We start from the raw sequence: 23,162 nt of genomic DNA on the forward strand, positions 1-23,162 counted from the left end.
TGTATGTCAGTGGGTGTGTCAGTAATGTGTGTCAGTCAGTAATGTGTCTGTCAGTCAGTAGTTTGTGTCAGTCAGTAGTGTGTGTTAGTCAGTTATGTCTGTCAGTAATGTGTGTGTCAATCAGTTATGTCAGTCAGTAATGTGTATGTCAGTAAATGTGTGTCAATAATGTGTTTGTGTATGGTAGTAGTGTCTCAAGTGATTATGCATAGTGTGTGGATGGATGAGGGGCCCGCTGAGGCTCTGCTGCACAAGGGCCCGCAAAAACAATTACAATTCAGCTCCATTCACACCCAACCCACACCCAACCTAAGGACAGGAGAGGTGCAGGAGATAAAAAGCCATGTTTTTTTAAGCTTGAACAACCCTTTAACAGCACACAAACCAAATCATCTGAACATTGGATGGTGCATATTTAACCAAAATAAATAAATATCTGGGGACTCCAAAACAGAAGCAAAGCTGAAATGGGAGAAAAAGGAGAGGTGAGTATCAGCGCTTTTTATTTCTTCTTCTTTCAGTCTCTGCCTCTTAACAATTAATAAAATAACCTGAAGGAAAAAAAACAACAACTATAAACAGAAATATCCTGCAATACCACATACAGCCTATAGACAGATGTGGCGCTGTTATAGAGCAAAAGCAAATCCTATTTTATAATCCCATAAGAAAAACCTGTAATATTATGCTAAACCCTTGATAAGACAATGGAGCTGACCTGTGCTCCTATCCCCCTTTTGTCCATCCCCGGATTTATTGTCTGGCTGTCATGTAACTCCTCATTGACCATTCGCCAGCGTCCGTTCTTTGTGCGGCATCCCAGTCCAGATGGAGGCTGATACTGCTGCTGCTGCTCCCCGGTAATTGTCCTTGTTCCAATGCTTATAAATGGCTTAAATTACCCCATCTGTTCGCTCCGCGCGCCAAAGAACCGGCACTATGTGTTACATTTTGTATGTATTTGTCAATGAATTAAAATATAATGGAGAAGACACTTCCAAACAGCTGATGTGAGCGCCATGTAAACAGATCCCCATCAATATTTACTCCACACATTACTATCTTCTCTTACTAGGTAACTCCAGTCCAAGATGCCCGCCACGTACCCCCCTACAAATGACAATGTGCCCTCCTAGGGGTATTTCCCTGTGACATTTACATTGGTATATTGTATGGATATAGTGGAAGTATTTCCAGGAAAGCTGATCTATATGGTCTAGATGAGGGGTAGTGAACCTTGGCTCTCCAGCTGTTGCAAAACTACAACTCCCATCATGCCTGGACAGCCAAAGCCCATCATGCCTGGACAGCCAAAGCTTTAGCTGTTGCAAAACTACAACTCCCATCATGCCTGGACAGCTGAAGCTTTAGCTTTGGCTGTCCAGGCATGATGGGAGTTGTAGTTTTGCAACAGCTGGAGAGCCAAGGTTCACTACCCCTCATCTAGGTGAGATTTTCTAAGGGGAATTGCTTCTGCTCTGGACAGTTCCTGACATGGACAGAGGTGGCAGCAGAGAGCACTGTGCCAGACTGGAAAGAATACACCACTTCCTGCAGGACATACAGCAGCTGATAAGTACTGGAAGACCTGACATTTTTTTTTTTTTTTTTAAAGAAGTAAATAACAAATCTCTGGCACCAGTTGATTGAAAGATTATTATTATTTTTATTTTTTTGTGTGAACAACTGCTTTAACCCTTAGGCTACCCTGGACATACCCGTACGTCCAGGGCCGCCTCCATGTGTTCAGAGCGGGGCCGCGCAGCATCCGCGCTCTGAACCGCCGCGGTCCCGGGTGCCGCTCGTACCCAGGGACCACAGCTAACAGCTGCATCAGATTGCTTAATGCGGCCGTTCCCTGGTGTCTAGTGGGGTGGATCGCTCCTCCGGGACGTTGTCCCGGAGGAGCGATCCACACATCTTACCCCATCCGGGGTCAGCGCCGTAATGGCGCTGATCCCGTCTCGGCACTCGATTTCTTCCGGCTGCAGCAGCCGGAAGCAATTAATGTGCCTATCTCATCGACCTATGCTGCATATCTATGCAGCATAGATCTCAATGAGAGATCAGTGTACTTATACTAGAAGTCCCCCAGGGAGAATAACCCTAACCCCAGGGGGAATAACCCTAACCCCAGGGGGGATGACCCTAACCCCAGGGGGGCTTCTAGTATAAGTGTAAAAGAAAAAATAAAAGTTTGAATCACCCCCCCTTTTTCCATGTTATAAATAAAAAAATAAATAAATAAACATGTTTGGTATCACCGCGTGCGTAATTGCCCAAACTATTAATTAATCACATTCCTGATCTCGCACGGTAAACGGCGTAAGCGCAAAAAAATCCCAAAGTGCAAAATTGCGCATTTTTGGTTGCATCAAATCCAGAAAAAAATGTAATAAAAAGTGATTAAAAAGTCGTTATGCGCAATCAAGGTACCGATAGAAAGAACATGTCATGGCGCAAAACTGACACCTCACACAGCCCCATAGACCAAAGGATAAAAGTGTTATAAGCCTGGGAATGGAGCGATTTTAAAGGAACGTATATTTGTTAACAATGGTTTGAATTTTTTACAGGCCATTAGATACAATGATCGTTGTAATAGTAATGACTTGAGGAACATATATAACAAGTCAGTTTTACCCCAGGGCGAACAGCGTGAACACGAAAAACCTCCAAATGTGAAAATGCGTTGTTGTTTTTTCAATTTCACCACACATTGAATTTTTTTCTGGTTTCGCAGTGTACTTTATGCAAAAATTCAGCCTGTCATTGCAAAGTACAATTAGTGACGCAAAAAATAGGGGCTCATGTGGGTCTCTAGGTGAAAAAATGCAAGTGCTATGGCCTTTTAAACACAAGGAGGGAAAAACGAACACACAAAAATTTAAATTGGCCCGGTCCTCTAAGGGTTAATATTACAACTGGAGATAAAAGAGTGGGAGGAGGGAGATGCAGCTGCAATTTATCACTCAATTTGATGAACAATGTGAGGGTTAAGAGGGAAGGGAGATGAGAAAGGAGACATCTGATTGGCTGAGAGCTCACTATACAGCTCTGACATCACACCAGGAAGCCTGGAGAGGAGAGATGTATATGGAGATTTTATTGTCTTTTCATTTGTAATATCTGAAGTTTTTTCTCCCTTTTTTTTTGCCTGTGAATAAATATTAAATCTGCCGCCTGTGATCTTGTTAGCGTGAAGCGGAGAGAACGGCGTTATCCCTCGCAGTGGCTTCTGTCAGCGTGACTTCATCAGGATGCAGGAGACAGGTGTCGGATTCCATTATTTATGGCCCCCGACATGTTTCAAGCAGCTATTTCAGTTGATGAGTCAGAAAATTATTATTTAACAAAACTCTGAATATTCTATAAAAGCCGGTGAGTCAGCGGGAAGGTTTACGGGTAAAGAAAGCGTCATGAAACAATAAATAGCGTAGTCATGTGATCCCTTAGAGGATGAGCAGATCACAGTCAGTGGGTGGCAGCAAGGCCATTACAGGCTGATCACAGGGGACACTGTACAGGAATGACGGGGTAATATATCAAAGTAAACACTAATGTCTAACATTTAAAGGGGTATTCCACAAAAAAATTCTTTAATAAAGTTACGTAAATTTATTAAAAGAGAAAGTAATTTTTTTAAAAATATTTACCATGTACCATATGATAGATGGGATTGTCGTTCACATGTTCAGAAAGCACAGGACATTAAGGAGGCTTCTATCTTCAGTATAGGGTTCAGCAGGAACATATGTGAGTAAATTACAGAAAGCTGCACTTAGAATGAGCCCCCTACCCTTCCTAATGCAGAAGAACCATAGTAATAGCAAGATAAGAATCAGAGGTGAGTTATAAGGTCCGCCAAAGATTATGGATGGGGAAGCAAAGCAGAAGTCTATGCAACAGGAGAGGAGCTGGCCAGGGGACAGGCATCACTTTAGGTGTTAGGCTCTGGCGCCCTCCAGTGGCCAAAAACTCACAAACACACACACATCTCTGTAGATTTAACCTTTGATTTGTAATAACATTACATATCAGACTGAATGATTCAAGAACAGAGACTTATGTGACAGAACGTCTATTTTTGAGAAACATTTTATTGGGTATACGACCACCACCACAAGGAGTACTTGTAGTATATGTTATATTGTTCCTATGGTTTTCAGGAAGTGCATCAATATGGATCCAGGGAGCTCTCCCTAGTCCTATGGCAGTGTGAAGAGAGGCACTCTGTTAGCAATATCAGGGCACTCTATACTCTGCTTTATTGGAGACACTCTGCAAACACTTCTTATTGGAGGCACTATGTTGGCATTATTATAAGGCGCACTGCTGGCACTGTTACGTCACTCACTCATGGCACTATTCATAGCTCCCTGTGAGCGGTGGTTATGGGTGCATTGCCTGGACTTGTTTTTACATATAGATATAGAGCATGTCTGCAGGGTATCTGACCACTGGGACCCCCATGATATTAATAATGGGGACCCCAAGTCACACAGAATGGAACAGCGAGTTGCCCATACACGCCACTTGTCTATTATTTGTTTATGAGAACACTAGAGATAGCCATGCACGCTGCTTTTCTCCAAGACAATGAATGGATCAAACCCCCCATTCATAAAATAGCATTGGCAGGTATCGCCTGTACAGAGCTGTATACAGGCAGTAGTAGAGTACGACACCTTGCTCCCAGTCCTCGCTCTCTCTATACCAGAGACGGGAAATCTCTGACCTTCAAGCTGTCACAAAACTACAATTCCCATCATGCTTTGGCTTTCCAGGCATAATAGTAATTTTTATGCAGCAGCTGTAGGGCCTAAGGTTCCTCATCCATGTCCTAAACGGGTTTATCAGTGAGCATCAGCTAAGCATATTTATAGAGAATGACAGCACTGGGTACATGCGAGTATGCATTGCAGCTATGTCACGCCCTGCTACTGCCCGTACTCAGCTGAGTATTGGAAGTAGCAGAGAATAACATAGCTTCAAGGCATGCGCAGCCACAACTGTCCACGTACCGACCCAGCTCCAGGGCTGGGACATGCTTCATGCTGCTCCGGTCCCCTGGTGTCCGGCCGCTCACGTCTCAAAGGGAACTTGAGACGTGACATTGGCAGGCCCGCTCAGCCATTCAGCAGTAGAGGCGGGATCATGCTACAGCCGCTGAATGGCTGACCGCACCTGACAAGGTCACATCTCAATTTCCCTTTGAGATGTGAGCGGCCATAGACTGAGGGGCTGGAGCAGCATGAAGCTTGCCCAAGCACAGGAGCCGGGGAGGTAAGTAGATATCATTGTCTTCATCCACCCCCTCCCTGGCAATAGTCAAAAAACGCCTCCTGCCCAGAGTACCCCTTTAATCTTTTGCTTTGTCTTGCATCTTCTGCCTTTAGGCCATATCTTCCTCAAAGTGTGCCAATGTATCCTGAGTGGAAAATGCCGTGCATTCCACCTCGCCACCGCCATTGCTCTCTTTCTGAAAATGGATTACTATGAGATCTTCAATTTCATCTTCAATGTCGGTCAGATTTTTAATCTCCGACAGCTGCACTGTTCTTTGGCAAACACGAGAGAATATCTGAAAATTAATAAACAATTAAACAGAATTAATAATAATAATAATAATAATAATAATAATAATAATAATAATAATAATAATATTTTTTCCTTTAATTTAAGAAATAGCCTTTTTTCACATAAGGTAATAAAAATATGAATTGTTAGAGCATGGATTCATCATAGCCATCATGGTGCAAGATTGAGCAAAACCTTAACCTTCCAGACTGCTAACACAGTCAGGACAAGGAGACACATGATACCTTTCATATATCAGTCTGTGCTTCCAGAATGTAGAAAAATGCTCCTATTCTCCTGTGCAAAGTGTCAAAGAGGTTTTCCCCTGAACGGCTGCAGGCTGTAACACCTCCTCGCTCCTCTTCCCATCGCTTTTTCTGCTTGATTGACAGCTGGAAGCCGAGCTCTAGCAGGAACAGGGGTGGGAGAGGAAGTGAAGAGGTGTTACAGCTCTCAACACTTTAGGAGCTTTGGAACACCCCTTCGACACTTTACACCAAAGAATAGAAGCAGTGGCAGTACATGACTCGACCAACTATCGCTGATGGCTCTAAATCTACCACCATAGTTCCCCATGCTTTAAACTACAGACCGTTTTCTTTAGATCTGCTGCTGTGTATATGCTCCCCCACCTCTAAATCCTGCCAACAAACTTGCCATGTAGTCAGTACATAGACCAGCTCTAGCTTTGGCTGTCCAGGCATGATGGGAGTTGTAGTTGTAAAACAGCTGGAGATGAGGTTCCCTACCCCTGCCATAGATAATTTCCATGACAAAGGATAGAATGAAAATCAGCCATGAAAAGATCATCAATCAGCTGCATGTATAGTATACAGAGACAAGTAAAGCCCCCCCCCCCCCAAAAAAAAAAAAAACTCCATAGGGTCAAAGTGTTACCTGTAGTTTGTTCAGTTTTTTTTCTATTACTGACGCTGTTCCGACTATAGAGCCCCCGATTTTTATTAGCTGCTGGTTTTCCTCTAAGACACGTTGAGCCACTTAAAAAAAGAAAACAAAAACATATAGACAATAATGAAAACCCAAGCCAACACTCCCAAATGACTACACAGTGATTGTGGCGGGAGCAGGGGGGTTACTTCCCCATGAACAACGGTTTATGATCTTTCAATTGACAATACCTAATGCAGTGACATCATTGCTATGTTGTGGTTGTCGGACAGATCCCCCCCATATTTGCACTTTATATGTGTGCGCTGTAATATATTTGCACATTGTGCAGTCTCTCTCTGTCATTGCATGACTTCTGTACTGTGAATGTTGCTGCCACCTAGTGGCTACCTTATGTCAAGACCAGTATAAAGCTATATTCACGCATTCTGTAGTCTTGTCTGTAACTGCGGATACGCAATTACAGACAGATTTCAATTGGGCTGTTCACACTGTCCGTATGTTTACGGATCAGCAAGCAGCAAAAATTGCATCCACAAAAATTACTGTAAAGCTCTTAAACGGATCTTAAATTATATCTTTCATTATAAAAAACCTTTTGAAATGTCATAGAGACATGTCAAAAGTTTTGATCGGTCCATGCTTCAGTGCTCAAACCCGTACTGATCGGGAGATAGAGCAGGGAGAGGACTGCAGCGGGTCCACTCTCCACTCTGAATTAAAAAAAAAAAAAAAAAAAAAAAAAAAAGAGAGAAAAAAGGAAAGTCAGACTTATGATAGGCTTCTATGGAGCGCAACTTTTTTTAAAAAAATGTAACGCTGCAGCTGTGGTCCTCTCCCCTCTCTATCTCCCGATTCGTACGGGTCTAAGCACTCAGACTGGGACCGATCAAAACTTTTGTGTCTCTTTGATATGTCAAAAGTTTTTTTATAATGACACGTATACTTTAATTGCGGCACAGATTGTCCCATAGGTCTCATAGTAAAGACCGTAATTTTTGCGAACCCGAAATGTTTACGAATAAAAAAGGCCAAAATGTCCTCAATGGATAAGGAATAATTTTAAAACATCCCCACTTATTTAAAGCGACTCTGTACCCACAATCTGACCCCCCCCCCCCCAAACTGCTTGTACCTTCGGATAGCTGCTTTTAATCCAAGATCTGTCCTGGGGTCCGTTCGGCAGGTGATGCAGTTATTGTCATAAAAATTTACTTTTAAAATTGCAGCCCCGTGCCCTATGGGCGTATCTGTGCCCTAACTTTGCACCACCCCTCCTCCCCGTCCTCCTCATCATTAGGAATGTTCCAGGCAGATTGCCTATTAATCACCACCTGTGTTACCAAAGCACATGGGCTGGATCATTAAGACACCTGTGCAATGTTCAAACAGCAGTAAATGTTCCAGTGGCATTCCTAATGATGAAGAGGGTGGGGAGGAGGGAAGGAGGGGTGGTGCAAAGTTAAGGCACAGATACGCCCATAGGGCACGGGGCTGCAAGTTTAAAAGTAAATTTTTATGACAATAACTGCATCACCTGCCGAACGGACCCCAGGACAGATCTAGGATTAAAAGCAGCTATTCGAAAGTACAAGTGGTTTGGAGGGGGGTCAGATTGTGGGTACAGCGTCACTTTAACTATAACCTTCCCCTTTTTTGATGATCATCAAAAAATATGGATTATGGATACATTTTTTTGTGGATTGCAAATGAAGGGGAATTAGTGTGAATAAAGTATGGTAATAGAGAGACCACCCTGCCCCAGCAGAGCTCTTGGTTTGCCCAGGAGCAACACGCTTTATCCAAAGGGGTCATCCAAGGGGGTCATATCTTCTACATATTCCTCATAAAGAGTTCCAGTGACCTGCACTATTGTCAAGCTGCAGTAACCTGGGGTTGCTAGATGTTGTGTAGCTAGGGGAAATGTTGTTGTAAAAGAGGCGTTTGTCAAGGTGGCCAGGAGTGGTATGCGCCTATCCCTGGAGCGACAATTACTGAGTCCAGATATCTTAAACAGGAACAGGTTTACAGAAATCCTATTACAGTCTCTTGTTACAGTAGTCAGTACACAGATAAGCTGGTACTACTGGTAGTAGTAGACTACCTTGGGTACTCAGATCCTAGGGTACTCAGTTGGGGGGCCTGTCACTTGAATTCACAGGAATGAACATCCACCTAAGCTATCTTGTGGGCTCGGAGTGACACAGGACCAGGAACGTAGGCCCACATAGTGGGAGAAGCTAGCCGTCGGGCGACCTCTAAGGAAACCTAGCACTTGTAATCCTGGAGTCATCATCAGGAACTTTGAAGAGAATGCCACCCAACATGGATAGAGTTTATCCCGTGCCTTGTCACCACAGCCTCACCACGAGGTGCCCTAGCCAGACATACTGTAGCTAGGGTATCAGGTGGGTTAAAAAGGAATAAAGAATAAAATTCTCCATGCACACTGTGATTCAGGGCAGTGACCCAGCGATGGTTCCTGGCCTCCGGGCCAGGCCCATGACACATCTCCACAGGAAAACACTCACACTAACACAACTCTAGAAGAACTACTGACCCAAACTAGCCTACCTCACACTTTATACTACTAAGTCGGCCCTGTGATAGGTTAGGAATGAGGGAGACCCTGTTAAGCCCATAAGCGTGACTGGCTGTGGCGCTCCAGGGATCAGCCTGCCCACAGAAACCATTTCCCCATTTCTTTTTGGGTAGTAACACCCGAGAGAAAACGGAATTATAGCCAGACCAAACACATACCTCCACTCTCCTTATAAGTGATGCAGGCAGAATTATCGTCCCTGTTGTATTCCACCGACTCTACTTCTCCACCTCCTATGTTAGACTTGTAGAAGGCAAGCTCCAGTTTATCCTTTAGGGTATCCTCAGGGAGGCCAGGAGGGAGGTTAGTAACCTTCACCTTGGTGGTGGAGATGGTCATGTTGATCTATGAAGTAGAAGAGTAAGGAAATTAAGATATATCCCAAGATATATGTCAGCAAGTGATAAAAACAGACATGGGCCTATGTCAACAACCAATGGTATATAAAGACACAATAAATAAATGTCAGGGTCACACTGCTTACTACTTGTAGAACCACTGTACATTATAGCCCTATATATGATGTAAATAACTTCTCAGTAGGGTCACCTGTCGATATATTAACACATACTATCAGGATTCCCTCTGCTGAGACCCACAGCTGCTGTAATCTAAAGACAGTTCAATTCCTTATAGCACCTCCGCAGGTAAAATGAAGTATAGCACATTTTTTCATTGAAATCAATAGGTTGTTCATGTAATACATGGGTCTTCCACAGTGGGGCAGTGTTTGCAGCATCTCGTTTTTTTACTGTAGATTCCCTGCGGACTCTCACAGGGGACTGTGGGGGACTTCCCTTTATTAAAATAAATAAATAAAATAACAAATAGTAGGTTTTCTTAATATTCTTTTGTACCTCAAATTTCAAGATTCCACCAAGTTCTATGTTATATGTTCTCACTTCTTCATGTCTGTTGTTGAAGTCAACATTATGTCTTCCTTTTTTAATAATACGTTGGGCCACTGCGGAAAAAAAGATTTACAAAAAATATATTGAATCCTGATACTTGACAACTTCTATCTGGTGGGGGTCCGACACCCCACCAAGCAGATGTTTGCCACAGCCAATGTGTCCATGTATACGGTGAATGGAACTGGGAGCAGATTTATGCTATATTAGGGTGGGTTCACACTATGGAATTCTCGCAGAAAAACTCTGCGGAATTCCGCAGTATGTCCGCACGCACGGCCGCGTGCCTTTCTGACGGCTCCATAGACACCATTCTATGGGCTGGCGTATTCCTCTATCCGCCGAAAGAAGTGACATGTCACTTCTTTCGGCGGATAGCGGAATACGTGGCCCATAGAATGGTGTCTATGGAGCCGGCAGAAAGGCGCGTGGACAGCCGACGGAATTCCGCTGAGTTTATCCGCGAGAATTACTTAGTGTGAACCCACCCTTACTGCACCTCATATCCCACTGAAAAAATTGGGAGTTGAGCTGCAGTAACCCAGCATGGCCACTACACAGTATATGGAGCTGTCTGCTTCTGGCTGTTTTCACTGCGTGCAGGTTATGACAACCTGCTTTCTGCTGATAGTGCTGGGTGTCAAATCTCCAAGGCTAATATATTTATGGTCTATCTTAACGGCAGGCCATCGATTAACTTCTTCATGATCATCATTGGGCTGTATATGGAGGCAGTTGTGTGGAGAAGTATACAGCAGACTTGGGAATTTAGTCTATTCCCTACAAGGCAGGTACAGCAATCATCTGTGCCTGCCATATTAAAGGGGTTATCCAGCGCTACAAAAACATGGCCACTCTCTTCCAGAGACAGCCCCAGTTTGGGTGCAGGTTTTGCTACTCAGTTCTATTGAAGTGAATGGAGCTTGATTGCAAACCGCACCTGAACTGAAGACAAGAGTGGTGCTGTCTCTGGAAGAAAGTGGCCATGTTTTTGTAGCACTGCATAATCCTTTTACCTCTACTAATACAGTGTACCTCAGACACTGCATTGAACTGTATGAGAAATTAATAGTTGTAAAAAAAATTCTAACAAAAATACCTCCGCTAATAAAATCCCCATATGCAAATGAAAAAATATATATATATAAATTGTGCAAAAAAAAGGTGAGATATTTAGCATCAAAATTCAAACTATTAACATATAATGGTATTGCTTACAGGGAAAACCACACCAAATAAAAATAAATGCAATGTATAACTGGTCCTGAATGAGAAGTCTATGTAACACTGTATATGGAATCACGTAACTAAATCACAACTATGAAAAAATACTTGTTTTCAAAATCTATAAGATTGCAGCTCCCATAAACTAGTGTAAAAAGCTAAACAGCTGCCCAAGCATCTAGTCAGACTGTAAGGGCCCTATTCCATGGGATGATTATCATCAAATCGTTCAGAATGAAGCGATAATCGTTCAGTTGAATAGCAGTTAACGATTAAACGACGAATGAGAAATCGTTGATCGCTTAATGAGACCTGGACCTATTTTTATCGTTGCTCATTCGCAAATCGTTCGCATGGAATAAGACGTCGTTCGGTCATTTGCAGTAGCGACGACCGCAATAGCGACGACAAGACGACCGCAAGAACGATCATAAGTAACAATCATCGCTCCCTGTAATTGGGTGAATGATTTCAGGCCGTTCGCAATAGCGGTCGTTTATTGTTAACAATTAACCGAACGATAATCGCCCCGTGGAATAGGGCTCTAAGGCTCCGGAAAACGGATGAGGAATGCCTGTAACGGAGTCTCCCCTGCCCGGACAGCATCTGTGATAAGATGCTGGGAGCGGGGGAACTGTACTCATATGTAATGACAGCACCGCACGCCCCTGATTCATTACAGCACGGCGCATATGAGTACAGTTCCCCCGCTCCCAGCATCTTATCACAGATGCTGTCCGGGCAGGGGAGACTCCATTACAGGCCTTCCTCGTCACGGAGCAGAGAACATGGGAATACAGCTTAAGGCCATGTTCACGTGCTGTGAGAGACCGGCCGTTCCGTGACCCGCCACGGAATGGCCGGTCTCTGCCCGGATCATTCCTGCCGGCCGGGCCGGGTGATCTTTCCGGCCGCAGTGTTCTGATGCGGGCGCATGAGCGTGCACCCGCATCAGAACCTCCCAAGCCGGAGCCGCTTGCTTCATTGTGTGAACTGACAGGGTTTCCTACGGCCGCAATTCATTGAATTGCGGCCGCAGAAAACTGACATGTCAGTTATTTGCGGCGCCGCACAGGATCCCGGCCGGAGCGTATATGATATGTATACGCTCCAGCCAGGATCCCATTGAAATTAAAGCTATGTCCACACCTCACAAAGAACGGCCGTTGTTGCCGATGGCTACAATGGCTGTACTTTTACGTAGTGTGAACATAGCCTAACTCTACAATGTCCTATTAGACCTCAATGGGTATCTTCTCTACTTTTTACTTTTTGGCTTTATTGGCCATGATCCATGAGGCTTATTAGGTTACCACTAGAGATGGGCGACACTACAGTAAGTTTTAGGGCTGCGTCCATCTTCTCCAACCATCAGGTTTCAAATACTGAGTGTTCAGGTTTGTAAGTTGTAAGTTCGGCCATCTCTAGTTATCCCTCCATTTTTTTTATACATACTGTACCTTTCTCATCTTCAAATGTCACCAGAGCCTGTCCACCGTGTAAGACGTATGGTTGTTGAATCAACATCTGACAGGTGTAAGAGATGTCTGAAGGATGTTCCGCACCTGATTCCCCTGTCGTGTAGTTTATGTTCTTGTGCGGCAATGTGTTGTTGATCTGATGTAGAGACAGAACTAAAAGTAAGGATCTGGTACAGATCAATAATGTTAATGGAATTGGAGAAATTATGTTGAAGAGAAGAATGGATATACTGCAAACGGCTGACACTGTTAGATAGCTGTTAGGGCATGGAGGCACATGGTACTCTTTGCTCTAGCCCATGTACTTGTCTCTAGGTCTTTGGGAAGGGGGGGTATCCTGGTATAATGAAGGCCTATGGGGTCACATACCTGCAGTGGATGTGACCCAGCCCCTTTGATCCCCGGCCCGAAGCATACACTACCTGTTCGGCGCCGCGGCTGTGTGAAGCTCCCGACTCCCCTCAGTCCTCATCAGCCAATCAGTGCTGCCGTGCACTGATTGGCTGATGAGGAGCGAGGGGAGCTTTACACAGCGGCGGCGCCGAGCAGGTAGTGTATGCTTCGGGCCGGGGCTGCGGGCGGACGGGGGTTAAAGGGGCGGGTCACATATCCGCAGCAGAGTGAAAATCCCGCTGCGGGTATGTGACCCCATAGGCATCCGGTACATGTGAAGGCACCCTAAATCACAGAATTCATAGCAAATCCGGTGTAGGAGGAAGCCATGACCCTTCACACCTTGCCATGCATTGGTGCTACTACTACACAAGGACCTGAGCCAACTGATTCCAACCCCGTTCACACTACAGTGCGGGCACCAAACAGCTTTGTGGCAGCCCTATCTATTGTGGTTAGAGATGAGCGATTCGGGTTCGGGTTCGAGTCGATCCGAACCCGAACGTTCGGTATTTGATTAGCTGGGGCTGCTGAACTTGGATAAAGCTCTAAGGTTGTCTGGAAAACATGGATACAGCCAATGACTATATCCATGTTTTCCACATAGCCTTAGGGCTTTATCCAACTTCAGCAGCCACCGCTAATCAAATGCCGAAAGTTCAGGTTCGGATGGACTCGAGCATGCTTGAGATTCGCTCATCTCTAGTTGTGGTTTTGCTTCAAGTATAGGTGTAAGATGGCAAGCATACACTCACCGGCCACTTTATTAGGTACACCTGTCCAACTGCACGTTACCACTTAATTTCTAATCAGCCAATCACATGGCGGCAACTCAGTGCATTTAGGCATGTAGACATGGTAAAGACAATCTCCTGCAGTTCAAACCGAGCATCAGTATGGGGAAGAAAGGTGATTTGAGTGCCTTTGAACGTGGCATGGTTGTTGGTGCCAGAAGGGCTGGTCTGAGTATTTCAGAAACTGCTGATCTACTGGGATTTTCACGCACAACCATCTCTAGGGTTTACAGAGAATGGTCCGAAAAAAAAAAAAAAAACATCCAGTGAGCGGCAGTTCTGTGGGCAGAAATGCCTTGTTGATGCCAGAGGTCAGAGGAGAATGGGCAGACTGGTTTGAGCTGATAGAAAGGCAACAGTGACTCAAATAGCCAAACGTTACAACCAAGGTAGGCAGAAGAGCATCTCTGAACGCACAGTACCTCCAACTTTGAGGCAGATGGGCTACAGCAGCAGAAGACCACACCGGGTGCTACTCCTTTCAGCTAAGAACAGGAAATTGAGGCTACAATTTGCACAAGCTCATCGAAATTGGACAGTAGAAAAATTGGAAAAACGTTGCCTGGTCTGATGAGTCTCGATTTCTGCTGCGACATTCGGATGGTAGGGTCAGAATTTGGTGTCAACAACATGAAAGCATGGATCCATCCTGCCTTGTATCAACGGTTCAGGCTGGTGGTGGTGGTGTCATGGTGTGGGGAATATTTTCTTGGCACTCTTTGGGCCCCTTGGTACCAATTGAGCATTGTTGCAACGCCACAGCCTACCTGAGTATTGTTGCTGACCATGTCCATCCCTTTATGACCACAATGTACCCAACATCTGATGGCTACTTTCAGCAGGATAATGCGCCATGTCATAAAGCTAGAATCATCTCAGACTGGTTTCTTGAACATAACAATGAGTTCACTGTACTCAAATGGCCTCCACAGTCACCAGATCTCAATCCAATAGAGCATCTTTGGGATGTGGTGGAACGGGAGATTCGCATCATGGATGTGCAGCCGACAAATCTGCGGCAACTGTGTGATGCCATCATGTCCATATGGACCAAAATCTCTGAGGAATGCTTCCAGCACCTTGTTGTATCTATGCCACGAAGAATTGAGGCAGTTCTGAAGGCAAAAGGGGGTCCAACCTGTTATTAGCATGGTGTACCTAATAAAGTGGCCGGTGAGTGTATGTTACCATGACACAGCCACACCTTTAAGACCCCCCCTACACATTACAATAAAGTTAGGCGAAATCAACAATTTTGGAACAAAGACTGATGTGCATGAGGGCCTCTTGACATCTTTCGGGAGAGAGGGATAGGGGAAGTTGTGTTTTAACTGCCCAATCATTTTGTTCTGGGAGAGATAAGTGGTGTCTGGCAGTGGCTTACTCCTCCTCTATTTAGAACACATGAACATTTGTCCAAAAATATATGTTTATAGAGGGGATTTGGAGACATACAGTAGCTGTCAGCCAAACAAAGTTTCAGTCAACAGCCATTGTATTTTTATGGGTACAATTTTTAAGAATTTTTAAGAGATGAGTGAATCTCAAGCATGCTCGAGTCCATCCGAACCTGAACTTTCGGCATTTGATTAGCAGTGGCTGCTGAAGTTGGATAAAGCCCTAAGGCTATGTGGAAAACATGGATATAGTCATTGGCTGTATCCATGTTTTCCAGACAACCTTAGAGCTTTATTAAAGTTCAGCAGCCACCGCTAATAAAATGCCGAAAGTTCGGGTTCGGATGAACCCAAACCCGGTTCGCTCATCTCTAAATTTAACCTTATCCGAAAATTCTTTTTTGTATAATTTTTTTTAATGTGTTTTCCACTCTACTTACCTGTAATTTGTTTCTTAACTTGTCGCATGTTTCCATGCACTCCTTCATTCTATAATCAAGCTCAGCGACATCTTTTTCCAGTTCAGCTTTTTCTCTTTGTAGTCTTTGAACCTCACTCTAAAAATGAATAAAAAAAAAAATGCATTGGCCTGAGCAGTATTACCAGATAAAGCCCATAGACAAGAGAGGCGCTATTTTTAAAAAGGACCCTTTATTCTAGTCTCTGTGGATACTTGACCTACAGTGAATGCTATATGGACTCTCTTACTTTGTAAGTACTCTCCTTTTCGACCAGTGTCTCCTTAGTTTCTTCCAGCTTCTTTACCAGTTGATCCAGTTGTTTTTGTGCCTCTTCCTGACGATCATCTGCCTCTAGCTTAGCCATCTGTGTCTCCAAATAACGTCTTTGTTCTTCCTGACATTGTTCCTTAAGAAATGAGAAGATGATCATTCTTATTCCTACGACATCAGCAGCAGCAATAGTCAGGTAAAGAATTAGGGTTGTCCCACAAATCAATAATAATCTACTAGGATAGACCAAGAAAAACACTAGTAAGCTCTCATTTTATTTTATTTTTTTAAAGGAGAAGTCCAGCGAAAATTTTTATCAAAGTATTGTATTGCCCCCCCCCCCCCCCCAAATCACCAATAAACACTTATTATGGGAAATGCACGTAAAGTCCTTTTTTTCCCCCTGCACTTTTTACTGCATCAAGGCTTCACTTCCTGGATAACATGGTGATGTCACTTCCTGGATAACATGGTGATGTCACTTCCTGGATAACATGGTGATGTCACTTCCTGGATAACATGGTGATGTCACGACTCAACTCCCAGAGCTGTGCTGGCTGTGGCTGCTGGAGAGGATGATGGCAGGGGGACACTGAGGGACACAGGGCACTGGACAGACACTGAGCATCCCTCTTTCATCATCCTCTCCAGCAGCCACAGCCCGCACAGCTCTGGGAGTCGGGTCATGACATCCCCATGTTATCCAGGAAGTGACATCACCATGTTATCCAGGAAGTGAAGCCTTGATGCAGTAGTAAGTGCAGAGAAAAAATGCACTATATAAGCATTTCCCATAATAAGCTTATATTGGTGACTCCTATAATTTTTGGGGGGGCAATAGAATACTTTAATAAAATTTTTTGCTGGACTTCTCCTTTAAAATGTCCTTGAACCTAGATATTGCTGTTCCATACTTGATATGGCGCCCCTGCTGTTCTTTTGATTCCCTCTCAGAACGTCCACCTAATCTGGTGGGAAAAGCAGCATCCTATTAGTGGCTGCACAACAGTAGAAATTCTCTTGGCCACCTGTGCACATGAGGATTCGGTGTTGGGACTGGGCTACTGAGCACGTGTGACCACTAGCACTGGACACATTAGGTGGATAAACAGAGAGGGAATCAAAGAACATGAGGAAGCAAGCCCCGTAACAATGTTGTAAGCGCTAGACATCAGACCATTCTATTTCAATTGCATATTGTTCACATTTTGTGTGATCTAATGGACAGATGTAAGATCTACCCATAGGACAAACCCATCAAGCTCGCCAAGTGGGCAAGCAGGGGGCACAGCATGGCACGTCATAAAATTCTATGCTAGCTTAGAGAGGCATGATAATAGATGTGGCATGGGTGAGAGGGGCTGCACTTAAAGGGGTTGTTTTATTAGGTGAAAACCAGTGCATTATATGAGATTAAACATGTTTTCCAGGTAAAAGAATTTCTGATGTTGTCCTGTTGTTCTGATGATGTGAGAGACATAGACTTACTAATCCCCCATCTGCTTGCATTATTTTAATAATAACCTGCTGCCATTGGTTATGACCCACTAAGGGGGTTAGACATGCTCAATTCAACTGCAATCTCCAGAAAGTACTAGCAGTTGGTCTCCACTAAGCCTGCAAACCAAGGAGGATTGTGGGAAGTCTGCACTGATGCATAACAGCAGGGTCCCAGTTCAGAGAGGAAACCAGGGTCTTATAAAATCCGTGTGGGAGAAAAACAGTACAGGGATGTAAGTTACTTTAGTATAAACAGCACTTTTGTGTGTATATATATATATATATATATATATATATATATATATATTTCAGAGCACTAATCATGTAATTCCCCCCTTTGTTTCGTACATTCAGCTAATGCAATAGTGGATTTAAAAACTATGAAAAAATATTACCTTATATATTTCCAGGTCTTTTCTTAACTGCTCAATAGTGTCACTCATGTTTTTTACTGATCTGAAATGAACAAAAACGTTACTTTATTATAATAATGCTATAACATAGGTATATTAGAGATGGGTCTATAGATGTGATCTGCCACATCCAGCTCTGTGTTTTGTTGTGTAGGAACCAAAATAAATTAGATTTGTTTATTTAGTGCAGCAATGACGTGGTCCTTAAAGGGGGAAACTGAAAGTATTACCTGAACTTGGTTACGGCAAGCCTCATGGACATAGACACCATAAACATCTTCAGACCCTATTCTTGTATAGGACACATCTGTGAGCATGTTCTGTGAGCTGATTCCACAAGGGAGGGGCAGGCTGATTTGTGAGCAACAGCTATTGTGTTAACTGTTATCTATATACCTTGTGTTTACCTCCATTATCTATATACTGGCGTCACTTCTCATTGTATTCCTGTCTATGTACATACTGGTATCACCTGCCGGTATTGATAAGGAGGGCACTGCTGGGAAGTGATCTGTACAGAAACAGCTTAAAGTGTACCTGTCATATAAAACTTTTAACACGTCAGAGACATGTCAAAAGTTTTGATCAGTCCGGGTCTGTTCGATCAGGAGAGACCTGCAGCTGCAGCGTGTCCACTCCCCGCTCAGAGTAAAAAAAAAAAATAATAAAAAAAAAAAAAAAAAAAAAAAAAAAAAAAAAATCGAGCTCCATAGGAGCCCATAATAAGTCCAGCTCTTTTTTAAAATTCAGAGCAAGGAGTGGATGTGCTGCAGCGCAGTCCTCTCCCAGCTTTATCTCCTAATCGGTACCGATCAATACTTTTCACATGTCTCTATGACATGTCAAAAGTTTTTTTTTATGATGACAGGCACACTTTAAGGGCTTATGGCTGTATTACACGGTACGATATTGAGGAGGCAGTGAGCGCCGACCTGTGAGTTCAGCCCTTGCTTCCCCCTCATTCCCTGCTCCCTGCCTGTGCTATTACACGCAGACAGCGAGTGGGGAGCAGCAAGAGGAACTGCCCGGACGATCCCTAGATTTCCCGGGCTGCCTATTCTAGTCAGCAACAGCCTTCTGCCGCCACTCCTGTTGCGTGGGGCGACATGTAACAGACAGTCACTGAAATGAAAGCGTTGATATAACCAGCCAACCTTTTGGTTGATTGTGGCCTTTTACCATGTCCTACTACACCAAACAATTATTGGCCAGAACATCCGGTAATCGGCCAAGTATGGCTGATAATTGTTTAGTGCAATAGGGCCTTTATTCTCACGCTCTGTAGATGACAGATGCCACGGAGCGTGAAGTTTCAGGCCGGAATCAGGAACTCCTGGCGTCATGTATCAATATGACGCCAAAAGAGCTTCATAAATCTTAAAAGGGGTTGTCCAGCGAAAATCTTTTTCTTTCAAATCAACTGGTGTCAGAAAGTTATATAGATTTTTAATTTGCTACTTTTAAAAAATCTCAAGTCTTCCCATACTTATTAGCTACTATATGTCATGCAGGAAATGTTATTTTATTTTTAGTCTGACACAGTGCTCTCTGCTGACATCTCTGGCCGAGACAGGAACTGCCCAGAGCAGGAGAGGTTTTCTATGGGGTTTCATAGAAAACCGAGACAGAGTTCCTGTCTCGGCCAGAGATGTCAGCAGAGAGCGCTGTGTCAGACTAAAAAAAGAAAAAAAAAATCCTCTATGACAAATAGTAGCTAATAAGTATGGGAAGACTTGAGATTTTTTAAAAGTAGTAAATCACAAATCTATGTAACTTCAACTTTTCAACACCAGTTTATTTGAAAGAAAAAGATTTTCGCTGGACAAGCCCTTTTAGTCTCGTGAAGATTTAAAAACTTTTAGCTCTGCTAGCACCATGTATCAGCGCGTTTATCAATATGTTGTCAATGCCGGCCCGCAGCTTCACACTCTATGGCATCCAGTATAAGCCGTAAGGCTGTATTATACGGTGCAATTTTCCTGGGGAAGGGTCGGCCGACCTGGTTGCTTCCCTCTTGTTCCCCGCTTGCTACCTGGGCTATTGCACGCGCAGAGAGGAGCAGGAGGGGCTGCCTCAATGACCATTAGATCGATTGGGCTGCCTATTGAAGACAGCAGCCGTCTGTTACACAGGGCGACGAGCAGCGGACAGTCACTGACATAATCGTGATCTTTCAGCATGTTGAAAGACCACGAAGAGCCAACATCATGCATGTCTGCTGATCATTGCCTTTCAAACATGCGCTACACTAAACAATTATCGGTAGAGATGAGCAAGTAACGCCGAGGTTTGGATTCATACCAACCCGAACCATCGGCAATTGAATCCCGCTGTCTGCCTGCTCCATGGGGAACGTGGCCCTAGGTCATAGGCTGGTTGGACTTGGACTGTTTCCATGGACCAGGAAGACAAACCCGGACATTGGCCTGGCTCGCTCATGTCTAATTATTGGCCTGAACGGTCAGTAATCAGCCAAGTAAACTCGATAATCTTTTAGTGCAATAGGCCCTTTAGTTTTAAAGAGAACCTGTCACCAAGACAATGCTATCCAATTGATCGTCATCATGTTATAGAGCAGGAAGAGCTGGGCAAATTGATATATATCTTTGTGGTAAAAGATTCAGTATAACTTGTTGAATGAAATCCCTGCACATTTTGTGTTGAGTCCAGTGGGCGGGGTCACTCAATAGACTGGACTCTTTAGTATGGTAACATCAGAGATTTCAATTGATAAATTGCAAGTTATGCTGAATCTTTTCTCATAAAGATATATATAAATCAATCTGCTCAGCTCCTTCTGCTCTAAAACATGATGCAGATAGCTTGGGTAGCATTTTTATAGTGACGGGTTCCCTTTAGGAATAGTGGCCAAAATAAAAACTTCTTTTCAGGATTATTTTTTAATATAGATTGTAAAATGAAAGAAAAAAAAAATAATATGTTTAACGTAAAAACTTGAATTAAATAATAGATCATGTTCTGATGAGACATTCCCTCCTTTAAAGGGGTTATCCAGCGCTACAAAAACCATGGCCACTTTCTTTCAGAGACAACATGACACAATTCCCATCGCGTCAAGGCATGATGGGAGTTGTAGTTTTGCACCAGCTGGTGAGCCACTATTTGGAGATCACTACACTATACAGCAGGGATGGGGAACCTTTCGTCCTCCAGCTGTAACAAAACTACATTCCCATCATGCCTGGACAGCCAAAGCGAACGCTCCACAACACCCTTAGTGAAGACTATGAGACTATGCAGCACACGACAGAGCAGGAAGTGGCAGACGGGCGGGAACCTGTGGTAACACGGAGGAATACTCAGACTATGGAGACACTGTACACAGAGATAGTTTTATACATATTTTATAGCAATCAAAGGAACTAAGTGAATACATATAGACTCACCGGAGACAGCGAACCGAAGAGAATCCTAAGAAGGAGGACTACGAGACTCGCCCTAGAGCTCAACACATCCGGCAGCAGAAAAGAAACTAAAAGATCACTTCAACCAATCCGTCACTTTCACTTTCACTATATTTTCTGTGTCAAAGGTCAGGGACTGTATTACATAGATCTAATGGGATCAGGAAAACAAGCCCAGAGGCATATGCGTTACATATCCTTTCTAAAGTGTATGTTCACACAGGACTGAAATGCTGTCATTGAGACACATCAGAGGTGATGAACGTTGGGGGTTTGGGGGTTAAAGAGCAGAGAGAAGCGCTTAGCCGAGTGCTGTGTTTCTAGTTATTGAGTTCAAAGAAACTCAAGAAAAAAAAAAAAAAAAAAAGCAGGCTAAGACGTTGTTTATCTAATTCCCATCTTTGTGGAAAAAAAGTACAGTATGGTCTTGTAACATGGCCGCCCACAGGTGGCTATACAACATATGTAACATTAGCATTGAGCAGATCTGTCAAAATGTTTGGGTTTGGCAATGTTACCTAAACCTGAACGCTCTGCGTTTGATCCCCCCCTCTCCCCGGTTGGAGAAGTTGGATGCTGCCCTAGGGAGTACTGAAAAACATTGATACAGCTATAAGCTATGTTCACACACTGTGGAAACAACAACCGTTCGTCATGAGCGGCCGTTCTTTAACGTTACCTACGGACGGAATTCATGATCATTAATTCCGGCTGTAGGTAACGTTAAACAATGGCCGTTCATGCCTAGTGGTCATTGTTTCTACACCTTGTGAACATAGCCTTAGATTGTATCCATGTTTTCCTGGCAGCCCTAGGATGGCATCCACCTCCTACAGCTGCAGGGAATCAAACGCAGAGTGTTCGGGTTCAGGTAACGTTGCTGAACCCGACCATTTTGACAGATCCGCTCAACACTGGTGTGCATAGTAAGCTGTATGCATTAAAAAAAAAAATCATGGAAATACTAGAAAATAGCGCACCTCGGGGGAGATTTATCATACATGGTGTAGAGTGAAACTGGCTCAGTTGCCCCCTAGCAACCAATGAGATTCCACCTTTCATTTTTCAAAGAGTCTGTGAGGAATAAAAAGTGGAATCTGATTGGTTGCTAGGGGCAACTGAGCCAGTTTCACTTTACACCATGTTTGATAAATCTCCCCCCATGTGTACTCCCAGTCTGTTAGAGTTAGCGCCTAATTCACCGTCTGTACATCAAATCAGATCCCGTCACTTCATTATAGTCTATGAAGCAAAAAAATTTGAATGTTCAGTCAGTCAGGGGTGGAGGGCACTGCAGCATACTTCTCCCAGCTGTATCTAAGGCCGCATTCACACGTCCGCACGTAACATGGACCTTGAAGGCCTGTAACGGAGTCCCCCCTCCTGAGCTGCATCTGTGATAAGATGCTAGGAGCGGGGGAACTCTATGAATATACTCCACGCTGCACGGCTGCTTTATTACAGCGCGGCGCATATATATATATATATATATATATATATATATATATATATATACAGTTCCCCCGCTTCAAGTACATCTTATCATAGATGCTGCCAGGGCATCTCCACACCCGTGTTCCATTTGGAACAGGGAATGTGTGAATGAGGCCTAAGACCCCAAAATAATTTCTGACATGTCTGAGGACATACCAGAGAAAAGGACCATGGAGCCCAGTCCAATAGTCGAGTAGAATTGTGGATGCAAGTCAGAGAGCCAGCAAGCTTACATGCCGGCATGAAGATATACATGGGGTAGAGATTAGTTTTAAAGGCAATAGAAAGTCTCTTTCTGTATATGGTTC

At 43.8% G+C, this 23,162-nt stretch overlaps 1 protein-coding gene across 2 annotated transcripts in view; it reads right to left on the reverse strand.

Annotated features, from left to right (window-relative positions):
* Positions 1–4,082: 4,082 nt before the first annotated feature.
* The window catches only part of NMI (N-myc and STAT interactor), a 35,365-nt gene continuing 16,285 nt past the window's right edge, over positions 4,083–23,162 (reverse strand). Inside the window, exons 1-9 of one of the 2 annotated variants that reach the window (XM_069982686.1) lie at positions 21,343–21,512; positions 17,918–17,978; positions 16,000–16,158; positions 15,732–15,848; positions 12,687–12,843; positions 9,949–10,055; positions 9,250–9,436; positions 6,478–6,578; positions 4,083–5,584 (exon numbers count right to left, since the gene is read on the reverse strand). In XM_069982686.1, coding sequence (XP_069838787.1) covers positions 5,396–5,584; positions 6,478–6,578; positions 9,250–9,436; positions 9,949–10,055; positions 12,687–12,843; positions 15,732–15,848; positions 16,000–16,158; positions 17,918–17,965 — 1,065 coding nt within the window. In that variant the 5' untranslated portion in view covers positions 17,966–17,978; positions 21,343–21,512 and the 3' untranslated portion in view covers positions 4,083–5,395. Of the gene's footprint in view, positions 5,585–6,477; positions 6,579–9,249; positions 9,437–9,948; positions 10,056–12,686; positions 12,844–15,731; positions 15,849–15,999; positions 16,159–17,917; positions 17,979–21,342; positions 21,513–23,162 lie in introns of those variants that run through there. The other variant, XM_069982687.1, reaches the window with a different exon arrangement.

The sequence above is a fragment of the Dendropsophus ebraccatus genome, chromosome 9 (genome assembly GCF_027789765.1).
Source record: "Dendropsophus ebraccatus isolate aDenEbr1 chromosome 9, aDenEbr1.pat, whole genome shotgun sequence".
In the NCBI taxonomy this organism is placed as follows: Eukaryota; Metazoa; Chordata; class Amphibia; order Anura; family Hylidae; genus Dendropsophus; species Dendropsophus ebraccatus.